Raw genomic sequence first — 14,020 nt, 5'->3', positions numbered from 1 at the left:
AAAGGTGACATCCTTCAGATACATGGTAGCTTTTTGGATATGCATACCCTTAATGGCCTGGGCAGTTTCACAAGTGTTCTCAAAGTAAACACAAAGGTCTGATCCTCTTGATTTGCATGACTTTGTGGGGTTTTCTGGGTCAAGCACACCATCTTTAGAAGTCATGTTTAGAAGTTACAGGTTGCTTACCGGAAAAACTCCCTCCAACTCCTAGCTCGAGTCTGAGATGGGCTGAGGTTGCTGTCTGCAGGAAGCATGTGTGGGTGGTGACCTGCAGGTCTGCGGTACCACAGGTAGTGTGGAAAATACACACTCAAGTCAAAGAAAAATACATCTGTTTTGATCATTTTATTTCCATGTAAATGACACTTTGAAAGGTCAAGGATTCAAGCTCTAGCTCAGAGATGAGTCACCATGAAAATTCTAAAGGTACAGTTGTATCAGTTCACAAGGCTTGAGTTCTTAAACTTAAATGGTAGTTTTAAAAAATAGAAATGTACCTGAGAGAAAGAAAATCACAAAGGGTGCCTGCCCCTAAAGCCCCAGGCTTATGAGTCCCGACCGGAGACCTCATCTCTTGCCTCTCACCAAACACTGTACCCTCAGGACCCCCCGAAAGTTACAGCCCCATGTCTTTGCTTCCAAACCTCAAGGTAAACAAGGAATTCCCATGTCGTTCATGATAAGCATGTCAAGGTTGTTCAGCTTATTTTTCTAAACATATAAAATCAAAGTTGAATTTTTAAAGTATTTTTCCCAAACAAAAAAATATAGAAAACATCAATGTGGGGGGGGGGGCATATTGTCCAGTTTAAATCTTACACTTCTGACTTTCTAGAACACAAGTTTATCATATCATCAACAACTGAGAACAAACCAAGTTAAGTGAACTCTGCTATCATAATAGCTTAATTTTATTAAAGATAAATATCATTAATATATAATAAATAAATACATATGCCTACTTCCAAAATATGATGACATAAGAGTCTAGTAAATTCTCCTAAAATACAGGGAGACATTTTCAGGTTATCAGTCAGTAATATAGAGTTTTATTTTTACTTCTTGTCTTTTAGGTCCCCAGCCTCCAAGATCTAATGCTTGATCTGAGGTGGAACTGATGTAGTAGTAATAGAAATAAAGTTCATGATAAATGTAATGTGCTTGAATCATCCCCAAACCATCTCTCCCACCCACAGGTCTATGGAAAAATTGTCTTCCAGGAAACCAGCCTTTGGTGCCAAAGAAGTTGGGGACCTCTGAAACAAGCAAATTTTGTCCACGAACACGTCATGTGTTCTCAATTGGCATTAAATAATTTCCAGGCATGCTGGATTTTTCCTGATGTCTTATTTGACCAGGTGGAAAACAGATCAATCCCCACCCCCCACCCTCTGCCATCTGACATTTTCCAGAGCATAATTTAACTAAGGGTATCACTACTTCTTTGGTTCCTCTCTCCCTCTTTTTAATATTTATCTATTTGGCTGTACTAGATCTTAGTTGCAGCAAGAGAGATCTAATTACCTAATGGGGATCAAACCCCAGCCCCCTACGCTGGGAGCACAGAGTCTTAGCCACTGAACTACAAGGGAATTCCCGGTTTGTCTCTTTGTTTGGGGACTCAAGACCTTGCACGGCCTCCCCCACAGCACGTGTGGCAGGAGCTCTAGGCCAGGCTGGGTAAAGGCCACCCCAGCCACCCAAACTGTGTACTCAACCAGAGTACACAGGCAATGGGACAAACAGACAAGGCAAAACAGCATGCCTCCAAAAACTACATTTGGCTACGGAATTCATTTTTCTACTTATGCTTAAGGCTGACTGTGTCTGATAAGAGAAGAATTAGGTTTTTAAATTAATTAAAAACTAATTTTTTTGTCTGTCTCTCCTCCAATCAGCAGGCACTGAGACATAACCTGCTTCCTTGTCCCCTCGGCTTATCCAGCCATCACAGTTCTTTAACCCATATGAGGGGAAGGTGGCTTCACTGATCAATTTCTGATCTGAGAGCAATGAGTTCTTTCCTCATAGTCATACTGAAAAAGCAGCAAAATAAAGGAACTCAGGTTCCTAACTTCCCACAAGCTACAAATCCTCCCATCAAATTCAAAACAGAGAATGTCAGTACAATTCACCTCCAAGACACACCGTTGGGAGTTTATTTCTAACACACCTCAGCCCAGGCTCACATACAGACTTCTGGATCATATAGAACCAAATAAATAAAAATATGTGTCAATGACAATCTAGAAAAGAGGCTTTAAGAATAATGTTTGAAGGGACCTGCAGTTCACTTCATCTTTTTCTCCAGTCCACCATTCTGCCCAAACATCTAACCCAAAAACTAACCGACAAAGTATCTCCTCCCTACCAGGCAGGGGGCTGAACAGAGAGAAGGTGTCCCTTCTCAGAAACCTGCAAGGAGTTGACCACACCTGGGAAACTGCTAAAATGTCAGTCTCGATACGACAAATACTGAAACAAATTCTTAAAAAAGAGAGAGAGAGAGAAGAAAATACTCCCCAGTGGGAGATGTGAAGGCCGGGTAAGCATCTCATCTATTTTTAAAATCAGGAGGAACAGCAGCTGCTGTATGAAAGCAGGCTTGTTAATTACTTAATCTCTGGTAAAGCCATAGACTTCTGCCTGGAGAGCCCATGAGAACCGCCCCAACCTGGTCTCTCCCCTTTAGCCCGTGTATCGGGGCTCAGAGGCACAGACCACTCTAAATAGTAGTGTGTGCACACTACTTCTTGCTTCTGGAGGAATACATGCAAATTCAAGATACTGTTTGATCTCTTTCACTTTCTTTCACTTTTTCTAAAGATCCTGCTTGAAAAGTGGAGTCCGGAAAATCTCTGAACAAGGCGACTCTAGACCATTCCTGTAGCCTCGATTCCCACCACGCCCAGGGCAGCATGAACCTGCTCTGTCATAGAGGACAAAGGGACCTCTCAGACTCTCACTGACGCCCCAGAGCTGAGAACACTGGGGGCTCCTGCTCTTTACACCCCGTGTGAGCAAACTTCACCTCGCTCCTCTTACTGCCCTTCACAGACTCGGGGAGATCAAGTAACACACAGATACTGGCCACCACTGAGCACCTGAGCTTACAGCCTCAGATCACCCCCACAGGCACACACACACACATGCACACACGCTGATAGACGCTAATGCCTGTAGTGTGGAATCCACACTATTTTGAGGGATAGCTTCTTTGGCAAGGTCTTCGGGTAAACAGAGGTGGAAAGTGGGCTGGGCTGGCCTGGAGGGGTTCATGTTCTGAAGCCAAACACTTGTTCAAACCATCAGATGGAGAGCTGAGTGAACTCAGGACAGGGCTGGCCAGGACAGGACAGGTCGGAGGACCCAGCTAAAGAGGAGGTTCCTGGGACACCACTGGTGACAAAGGGCCGAATCCCAGAAGGTCACAAAGGACAGAGATGTTGTCGACACTTGGGAAAGAAATGGTGGCAAGGGGAACAAAGACAAGATGGCAGACCCCTTGGAGAGCTGGGCCGGGGGCAGAGCTGAGCCTCCTGAGAGAATCAGGAGGTTTACCAGTCCCTAAGCACCGTGGGAGGGCTCACCTACCACGCGCTGGTGAAAGGGGAGGCACTGAAGGCCAGGGGGTGAGGGAGGGGTGGTCTCCTCACATCTCAGCCTCCCTGTCAAGTCAACGGGTCACTCTGAACCTCAACTCAAAACCAGGGGGTTGTTTATAATGAGAATGGCTGCTGCAAGGAATCGAGACAGCAGGTGTGGAAAAGGTTTATGGCGTCTATCGACAGAGATGGCACTGAACAAACACTGCTTCTTTTGGTTGCCAAGGGAACAGACGCCCCCTCTATCCTCTTGACATCGTGTGTTTGTCCAGCTCTCACTCTGTTTGCAGAACCCATGGCCGTGAACCTCAGCTTGACCCTCATTCCTGGTGTCTTGTAAAAATCACTGACCGTATTTGCCCGAAGAGTGAATAAACAGATGAATGAATGGCTGACATGAGCTTTCTGATGCTGGTTTCTGCTTCTGGAGATGCTGGTAATTGAAGGACTTGGCAAAGTCACTCCACTTTCCTGAGTCTTGGTTTTCTTATCTGGAAAAAGGAGGCTATTTTTTAGACTGCAGATAACCTCGAAGGCACCTCCACTCCATTTGTTTATCACCTGCTCAGGCTGTGACCCCTTCTGAATGAACTGAGTCAGGAACACTGTGCTCTTCAATGCTGAAGGACACAACGGATAGAAGAACTTCTTCAGGAGTGCCAGGGAACATCAGAAGGAGAGAAAGGAGCCAGGGCTGAACAAAGTCTTAAAGACTCACCCCAAAGATCTCTTGGTTGGCCTGCAGATCACTATAAAATGCACCAAAATCCAAGTCCAGACACTGACCTTCAGCAGAACCACTCAAGTCATCGATCAATTCACACGCATCATCTTGACTAACACAATAACCCTGCGAGGTGAGAACAATTATTGTCCCATTTTTCAGATGGAAAAAAAAAACTAAAGTCAAGATAAGTGACTTGCTTGTTGAGTGAGAGAGGGAGGTAAAATTCAAACCCAAGCAGCCCCACCCCCAGAGTAGCCACATTCAAGAGGATCCAAGAACTCCCATGAAAATTAATTTGTTTTGTTTAAAAAGTGCATGTTAGCACTTTATGCCAGCCTTCAGGGGTCAGTGGAACATTGCTAGAGTGCCCAGCAGGAGTTGGGGTCACCAGTCTGATCTCTGAAGCAGCCGGCAGCTCATGGACGGGAGGACAGAATTCCCTGGGGGAAATTGTTCAGCTTCCTTGAGTCTTTGAGTTTCCTAATCAGATCATCTTTTCAAAAAAAAAAAAAAATTTACTCTGTGTACAGCAAAATGGATGGATCTAGAGAAAATTACACCAAGTGAAGTTAAGGCAGAGAAAGAAAATATCACATGATATCACTTATATGTGGAATCTAAAAAAAAAAATGATACAAATGAACCTATTTACGAAACAAATAAACTCACAGACTTAGAGAACAAATTTATGGTTACCAAAGGGGAATGTGGGGAGTTAGGGGGGCGGGTAAATTAGGAGTTTGGGATTAGCAGACACACACCACCATAAATAAAATAAACAACAAAGACATACTGTACAGTACAGAGAACTATAGTCAACATTAACCTATGATGGAAAAGAATCTGAAAAAGAAAAAAAAAATATATATATATAACTTTGCTATACACCTGAAACTAACACACATAGTAAATCAATTATACTCCAATAGAGTTTTTTAAATTACTCTGGATGTAAAGTGGAGGAAAGGTTGGAGGGCACCGTGATTAGATCTGTGAGATCAGCTAGAAACACGCTGCGTAAGGCCAGCTGACCCAAGATGGTGGCCTGCACTGAGGCTGCAATGATGGACGTGGAGAGATGGTGTCAAAACCACAGGGATCGGCAACCAACAGGCACGGCAGGGCAGCAGAGAGGCAGAGGGAAGTCACAGAACTGAAAGAGCAGATGGTCGGTGACAACATTCCCTACAACTGGAAACTCTGGGGCAAGACAGGGCTCGGGGGCAGGAGACTGAGGAATGTGTTTTCGATGTGCCTTTTAGATGCACCTGCCGAGTGTCTGGGAGCAGGTGCTACTGGGGAACTCCAGGAGAGGAGGTCTGGTGCGTTTTGTTGGTTTGGAGTTTTCCTTCCTCCCTTTTTTTATAGAGTGCTCTGTTGCTACAATGGTGTGCTTTAAGACAACAGGAATTAAGTACCTAAGAAGGAAAAAGTCAGTACACAACTGTGGGTGTAGCATCAGACTGAGGGTCATCACCCCTCTGAATGCTGACTTGAAGCTCTAATTCTACAAATCTTGATATTCACACATAAACTAAAGGGATGAGCTCTAAAACCTCTTGAAGTTTGGAAGCACAATAACTCTACCTTCATCTGAAACTGCCTTTGTACCTTCTGTTCCGGCTGTCACCATTTTTAGAAATGAGGTCTATTTCCTGACAACTTGGTATATTGTTGTCATTCTCCTAGGAGAAAAGTCGGATACAGTTGAGAAAAATAAGTAAATTTCTACAATCAGGAAAACAGAAGGACCTCCCTGGTGGTTCAATAGGTAAAGAATCTGCCTACAACACAGGAAACCCGGTTTCAATCCCTAGATCAGGAAGATCCCCTGGAGAAAAGAATGGTTACCCACTCCAGTATTCTTGCCTGGAAAATCCCATGGACAGAGGAGCCTAGTGGGCTACAGTCCATGGGGTCGCAAGAGTCAGACACGACTAAGCGACTAAACCACCACCAGCAACAGAAGGAGGTTGTAGATGAGATAAGATGGGGTTGGCAGGATGTGGGCAGGCACACAAAGTACATTATAGAATTCTATTTACTTCTCAATGTGAGAGATTTCCTATTCCTTAAAAGGAGAGGCATGAAGTCACGAAGCACTACTATATAGCATTTCTAGGTTTTCAGGTCCTAGTTTTCAGTAAAAATAGGATCTCAGCATCCCATTTACTGAATGATACTGGAACTACATGTTGGATCCATAGTGTTGGTTACATTTTAGAACCCCTTCACCTTTTAGTTGAGGCTCCCTGCTTCCCCTTTAAGATCACCTTAAAATGGCCACAAAGGTCATCACATGTCCACTCAGCAAATATTTACTGAGTATAGACTATGTACCAGGAACTGTGCTAAGAATGTAAGGTACATCAGTGGAGAAAACAAAGAACCGTTCCTGCACAAAGCTTTTGTTCAACTGGAGCAAGCTATAAACAATAACCAAAATAGATACATGATAATAAATAGATATGCTATCAGTTCAGTCGCTCAGTCATGTCCGACTCTTTGCGACCCCATGAATCGCAGCATGCCAGGCCTCCCTGTCGATCACCAACTCCCGGAGCTTACTCAAACTCATGTCCATCGAGTTGGTGATGCCATCCCGCCATCTCATCCTCTGCCGTCCCCTTCTCCTCCTGCCCCCAATCCCTCCCGGCATCAGAGTCTTTTCCAATGAGTCAACTCTTCGCATGAAGTGGCCAAAGTATTGGAGTTTCAGCTTCAGCATCAGTCCTTCCAATGAACACCCAGGACTGATCTCGAACTCTGTTAGAAATTATCAGTGCAATGAAACAATATAACAAGGCCAGGGGGCACCAGGTGGGATGAGTTGCAATTTCATAGAAAGTGACCAGGATGAGGTTCTTAAAGAAGGGATGATGTATGGCCAAAGACATTAAAGAAGCAAAGAAATGGGCCATGAGACTGTCCGAGGAAAGGGTGACCCTGGCAGAGGCCCTGAGGCCGTTAGCGTGTGCCTGGGACATTTCAGGAAGAGCAAGAAGGCCAGTGCGGCTGGAATAGTACTCCCTTTCAGGGAGGCCAGAAGGGAGGACAGGAAGGGACGAGGTTAGAAAATGACATAGGCAGACAATGATTTAAAAGATGGGACATCATTGGAAGGCTTCCTCAGAGATGGGTTTGGAGCAGAGAAGTGAGATGCTCTGGTCCATATTTTCAAAGGAGCAGTCTGGATGCTGCTTAGGAAACAGATGAAGCGGATGTGATGATGGAGGCCAAAAGCCCAGGTAGGAGCAACTTCAGGGACACAAGTCCCAGATGATGGGGGTGTGGGGTGGGGGCAGGTGGCGGCAGCGATTGGCTTCTGGATATAAAACAAAGGCAGGGCCGATGCATTGGTTAAGAGAGAGGAGTCACAGATGCCTTCAAAGTGTCTGACTTGAGTCTTTTGATGAAGGTGAAAGAGGAGAGTGAAAAAGCTGGCTTAAAACTCAACATTCAAAAAATGAAGATCATGGCATCCGGTCCCATCACTTCATGGTGAATAGATGGGTAAACAATGGAAACAGTGACAGACTTTATTTTCTTGGGCTCCAGAATCACTGCGGATGGTGACTGCAGCCATGAAATTAAAAGACACTTGCTCCTTGGAAGAAAAACTATGACAAACCTAGACAACATATTAAAAAGCAGAGACAACACTTTGCCAATAAAGGTCCATCTAGTCAAAGGTATGCTTTTTCCAGTAGTCATGTATGGATGTGAGAAATGGACCACAATGAAGGCTGAGCACTGAAGCATTGATGCTTTCCAATTGTGGCACTGGAGAAGAGTCTTGAGAGTACCCTGGACTGCAAGGAGATCAAACCAGTCAATCCTAAAAGAAATCAGTCCTGAATATTCACTGGAAGGACTGATGCTGAAGCTGAAGTTCCCATACTTTGGCCCCCTGATGGGAAGAGCCAACTCACTGGAAAAGACTCTGATGCTGGGAAAGATTGAGGGCAGGAGGAGAATCAGGGCAGGGATGAGATGATTAGATGGCATCACTGACTCAATGGACACAAGTTCAAGCAAACTCCAGGAGATAGTGAAGGCTAGGGAAGCCTGGAATGCTGCAGTCCAAGGGGTCGCAAGGAGTTGGGCATAACAGCGACTGAACAACAACGACTGAAGGATGGAAGGGCCATTACCTGAGGAAGTGAAGGCTGCAGGTGATGTGGATGAGGAGCTGGGGGAGATGGTTCAGGACAAATTCAGTTGCATATTTGCTCACTTTGTGATGTCAAGGAGGTCATGAAATTTATGAGGCTGACGAGCAAGAGAGAGCCCCAGGCTGGAGATAAATGGGCACCCTCAGCACAATAGGATCCAGTCAAGCCTACTACTTTTTAAACAATGGGGCTGGATGAGACCACCGGAGTACAACGAGGGGAAATAAATGAGGCCAGGCAGAGTGAGGAGATGGAACAAGCAAAGAGGGGACCAGCGAGAAGGAGAGTCCAGAGCATCCAGTGCCCCAGAAGCAGGCAAGACCAGCAGTGCAGGCGGCCAAATGAGGACAGAGACCTGACCTTGGAACCCACATCTCAGGTCATCAGTGACTTCAGTGAGAACCATCTGGTGGAGCCAGGCACCAGAGTCTGCTAAGAGGGGATTTCAGATGGAACAGGAGACGAATTTAGGAGGACAAATATGGAAAACTGCCTCGGGCAGAACACCCAAAGGAGCAGACATGGGGCAGTGAAGGGAATGGGCTTAATGATGGTTTGGTAGATCAGAAACAACAGCCTGTCTGGGTGTGTGGGGGCTGAGTTGGCAGAAGGGAAACACAGTGAGGGTGGAAGTACAACCTGAGCAAGGGGCTTGCTCTGTAGAGGTTAGAAGAGCTGGGAATCAAGCCCCAAAGTGGAGAGGCTGGACCTATGGGAGCCCCACTGATTTCTTTGTACAGTCTCCAGCCCAGCAGAGGACTTGGGGTTCATGTCCTAAAGGGAGGGGGTGTGTGGTGTGGGAAGTCTGTGGAAGGGCCAGACATGCAGCCTGAGCCCCCAAGGCAGGGGGCACCTGCCTCCCTCTGAACACGAACTGCATCCCTCAGGCCAGCTGACTGCCTAGGGGTGGCAGTGCTAATTGTGACCAACACATGTGATGCTCCCAAGAACTTGGGTTCACAACCTATTTCTGCTACACTTCAGCTGTGTGACCTTGAGCTAGCTGTTCACGCTCTCTCTGCCTCGGTTTCCTCATCTGTAAAGAAGGTTGGATTGCATCACTGACTCAATAGACCTGAGTTTGAGCAAGCTCCAGGGGTTGCTGATGGACAGGGAAGCCTGGCCTGCTGCAGTCCATGAGGTTGCAAAGAGTTGGACACGACAGTGACTGAACTGAACTGAAAAGCAGGAAAACTGGGTAGTCACCTCCTGGGGAGTAGCTGAGAGCATTTAAGGAAGTAATACTTGTGAAGCCTTTATCTCAGTGCCTGGCAATTAGCCTTGGCCATCAGTGTTATGGACTTCCCAGGTGATTCGCTGGTAAAGAACCCACCTGCCCATGCAGGAGACGCAGGAGATAAGAGTTAGATCCCTGGATCAGAAAGTTCCCCTGGAGGAGGCGTGGCAATCCACGCCAGTATTCTTGCCTGAAGAATTCCGTGGACAGAGGCGTCTGGCAGGCTACAGTTACTGGGATCACAAAGAGTCAGACATGACTTAGCAACTGAGCACACACACCTGAGCACACACATTAGCACCATTCCTCCCTGGATCTCTGAGTGAAGACGCCAGCCTGGCTCCTCTCCAATCCCATTCTGAAATTCACTCTGGGTGCTACTGCAAAAGCCTCGCTTTGCCTCCTAATTTGCACTTGCACAGTTTCTGACTCTCCCATACAAGCAAGACAGCATCACGGACTACACCTCTGGCTGGAACCTGCACTCCATGACAAACAAGCTGGGAAGTCTTGGGCCAGCCTCTGGGTCTCTTTGAGCTTTATTTTCATCCCACGTAAGTGCCGGACCAAATGAGCTCAAGGGTCCCTTCAAGCTCTGTAGTCACAAAACATGTTTTTCCTTAGAGTATAAAAGGTCTTCATTATATAAAGAAATAGAATTGGGGATAGGGGCAAGGGATGTGTTTTGCAGAAAACTGTTTCAGAACAGACAGAGGGTGGAGCCGAGTGTGTACTTATGCTCCTATGGTGAGGGCTTTGGGCAGGTGCTGAGACCAGATCCTGCATGAGATGAACCTCCCCTCCCAGCCCAGTGGCCACATGGACACGCACACCAGACAAGGTGGACATCTAAGCACAGACGCAGCCCTATTGCCAAAGACTCCTTCACTCTCAAAGCCCAGAGCCCACCGTTATCTCCCGAATCAGAGGCAGTCTGTCCCACGGGACTGAGGACTGGCCCTGCAAAAATCCAGGCTTCAGAAAACAAGCTCAGTCCCTGATTTTCCCACCTGAGAAGGTAGCTTTTCTGAACATGACCCAGCATGTTCAGAGCAGCCAGGATAAGAAAACACATCCGCCAAGAAGCAGCTCCATCCAGAAACGAGAAACGCTGTGCAAAATAAGATGCCACTTTGCAGATCAACCTGGCTGTGACCATTCTGCAGCAGACACCTCTTCCCATGTTCAGGTCAGAGATTCGTCCGACATTTATAAGTTTCACAGCCATGCGAGGCCTCCCCTCTGAGTGCTGCTAAAGTTCGGTGCAATAAAGTAGAAAGTAAGAACCGATCCTCCTGGAGATCGGGAGCAAGATGGCTTTGTATGTCATGGGACAGTGGCTGTATGGGCAGATCCTAGCTAAAAAAAAAAAGTGCTTTGTTTCCACACAACCCTGCAGAACAGGCTCTTCCAAACCCCCAGGAGATGCATACTAAAGTCCACATCACAAAATGCAGCAGCTGTTCCTCAGGCATCTGAGGAATTCGGTGACGCTGAGCTGGGATTGGGCTTAGGACACGCACCCATGGAGACGCACCTTGGACCAGGACTCAGTTCAATGTTCAGCATCCCAGGAGCTGCTTGAGAGGGTCTTGAATTAAATCATTACCAGTTCCCAGAAAAGCTCCCAGCATCCTTCATGGATGATGCATCCAACCACCCCCAGTGCGCACTTGGAGATCTGAAGTCCCGACCAAGGACAGGTGCAGCCTACAGACCCCTGTCTGCTGGACAGCGGGGAAGAAATGCGGTGCTCTCAGGGATCCCCCACTCAGCAGAAGGGCCAACAGGTCCGTATAGCAGGCCAAGTTTCACAGTGATTTCTGAGCTGAGTCTGGTTTCTAAAGACTGGTTTCTATCCGGAACTGGGTGTTTCCTGGGGGTGGAGTTGCAGCCACTGCAGCCGTGTCTTTGTAGTGAGTTGAGTGCCAAGCTGCTAACAGGGTCTCAGGTCATCGTGAACACAGGGAACTCGGCACCGGAGGGATGGGGGGGCTTTGGTTCACCCCAGTCTCTGCAGTATAAAGCACGAGAATGGGACTTGAGGAGGAGGGGGGGGCTCTTACAAGGGACTGACGGATGCCAGCAGCAAGGCCCCCCCTTGGAGCCCCCATCACCACCATCCTCTCCCAGGAGGCAGCTCACAAGGGTGGACTGAGACAGAGGCTGCCGCCTGGAATCTGACGGCAGGGGGTTCTCACCCTCGCTCTGGTGTCTGCCGGCTGTCATCCTTGAGACAGATCCCCATCCCTCTCTAAGCTGCTGTCTCCTTGTGTGTGAAGTGGCGACGGTGACACCCACCACTCCATGTGGATGCTCTCCCCTGACATGAGAAGATGCAGGTACACATCATTAGTGCCACAGGGTAGGTGCTCAAGAGATGGTGTCAGTTATGGCTTGGGTACCAAATGGGGCTTCATCCGTGGTGGCATTTACATTTAGATGGGGAAGGCTGCAAGACCTTGTGTTCTGCCTCTTCCTTCCTCGCTCCCTCCCTAACCTAGGGAGTCTCAGCCACACCATCAAAGATCTTTCAAAAGCCATCACCGCGGTGGTCCACAGGCACTTCTAGGTTCCCCTCAGTTATCTGGACACTCTTCTTGCAGAGAACCTTCCAGAGCCTGCCAATACTTCAGAACATCTCGCGGCCTGATGTGATGGGAGGCCACAATCTTCTTATAACGGCAGGTGGTGAACGGTAACCCTTCGGGGAAGAAAGTCTGCTCGGAGTGAAGTTCCTCCAGGCTGATCTTCAGTCTTTTCAGGCAGAGCCCCACAAAGACATCTTCCAGTTTAATGAAGGGCACGCTACTGGCAACACGATACACCTCACCCGCCACGTCGCTAGAGAAAACGTAGCCAGTGCCGGAGCAGAAGGGCGGGTACTTGTCCCATGGATATTCGTACTTACTGACAAACCACTTATTGAACCGTCTCCTGATGGGATACTCATTCAGTTTTAGGAAGCCGGTGAAAAATCGAGTTGTTCTGTTTTTCTTCAGGAGCAGTTCGGTCAGATAGTAGATATTGACAAACATGTCAGAGTCAGTTTTCATCACGAAAGTCGTCTGTGGACAAAAGCGGTAGATCCAATGCATCCCCATCATGGTCTTCAGGGTCAGATTGAAATAAACATCCGTGAAGTCCTTCTGGATAATATCACGAAACTTCTGGCTCTCCTTGGCCACTTCTCTTGAGATGTCTTTACTGGGAGAGGTTCCCAGGAGAAAGAATGTTTTTATCCGTTTTCCCTTTATGATCTTTTCTCTTCCCCACGTGCTCCGGATGACCAAGCGGACAAACCGCTGCTCATGAGATGAAGCCACCAGCAATACAAGAAAGGGGGGATCCTGCCCGCAATCTATATCTGGGAGCTGAAGGAAGTCCCCAAGTTCATTCTTGAAAATCACTGGTTCTCCTTTAAAAGGATTCAGATCCTCCAGGTTATAATACAGACAAAAGACTCCCAGGATCACCAGGGAAATATATACCCATCTCATCTTCATGTAAGCCATCTGAAAGGAAAACAACCAAATGGTTAGACCTCAAAAAAGCAGGAGTATAGCTTTGCCCTGGGTGGTTGAGATGGGGGATGAGATGAGACCCATGCTTCATGGCTCAAGTTTTAGAAACTCAGGAGTCTTGTTGCAGACACAAGTGGAGTAATGAGATTCCACAGGGAGGCAGAGATGAGTGACACCGTCTCTCACTCCCTGGTGGAAGATTGGGACCACAGGAATCAGGCAGTGGTCCTGGCTCCTTCATGGTGGGAGTCTCGGATCCCTGATCTAGAAGGACATGGAACCACATGGCTCACTAGGTCTGTCCTTCCAGTTCTGCCCTTCCCTGACTCCATAATGACATCTAGCTAGAGAACCTGCAAGGCTGGAAAGCACATGTCCTAGACCCAAATGTACAGACTCCTGGCACTCTTCTCTGACTGATTTGAGCACCATTTCACCACTCCCAGAAAGAAGCAAGACCAGTCTTCAATGTGCACAACTACCTTGGAATTCCATCCATGCAGAGCAGTGGCTTTTTTTTAATTTGGTTTTTTTTTTTTAAGGTTACTTTTTAAATCTCCTATTCTTTCATTGGGCTGCCCAGGTGGCACTAGTGGTAAAGAACCCAACTCCTGCCAGTGGTAAATAACTCCTGCCAATGCAGGAGATGTAAGAGACATGGGTTCGATCCCTGGGTGGGGAAGATCCCCTGGAAGAGGGCATGGCAACCCATTCCAGTATTCTTGCCTGGAGAATCCCATGGACAGAGA

The 14,020-nt window shown here is 47.3% G+C and overlaps 1 protein-coding gene across 3 annotated transcripts in view; it reads right to left on the bottom strand.

Moving 5' to 3' along the window:
* Positions 1 to 333: 333 nt before the first annotated feature.
* Positions 334 to 14,020, bottom strand: part of B3GALT5 (beta-1,3-galactosyltransferase 5) — a 52,744-nt gene continuing 39,057 nt past the window's right edge. For 2 of the 3 annotated variants that reach the window (XM_043474453.1, XM_043474454.1), the window contains 2 exons: positions 10,758 to 13,262; positions 334 to 4,099 (listed from right to left, as the gene is read on the bottom strand). In XM_043474453.1, the coding sequence (XP_043330388.1) occupies positions 12,327 to 13,262 (936 nt within the window). In that variant the 3' untranslated portion in view covers positions 334 to 4,099; positions 10,758 to 12,326. The remainder of the gene's footprint in view (positions 4,100 to 10,757; positions 13,263 to 14,020) is intronic. The other variant, XM_043474455.1, reaches the window with a different exon arrangement.

This window comes from Cervus canadensis, chromosome 7 (assembly GCF_019320065.1).
Source record: "Cervus canadensis isolate Bull #8, Minnesota chromosome 7, ASM1932006v1, whole genome shotgun sequence".
NCBI classification, from domain to species: Eukaryota; Metazoa; Chordata; class Mammalia; order Artiodactyla; family Cervidae; genus Cervus; species Cervus canadensis.
Note: the sequence above shows the minus strand (reverse complement) of the source record. Positions and strands in the feature narration are given on the sequence as shown.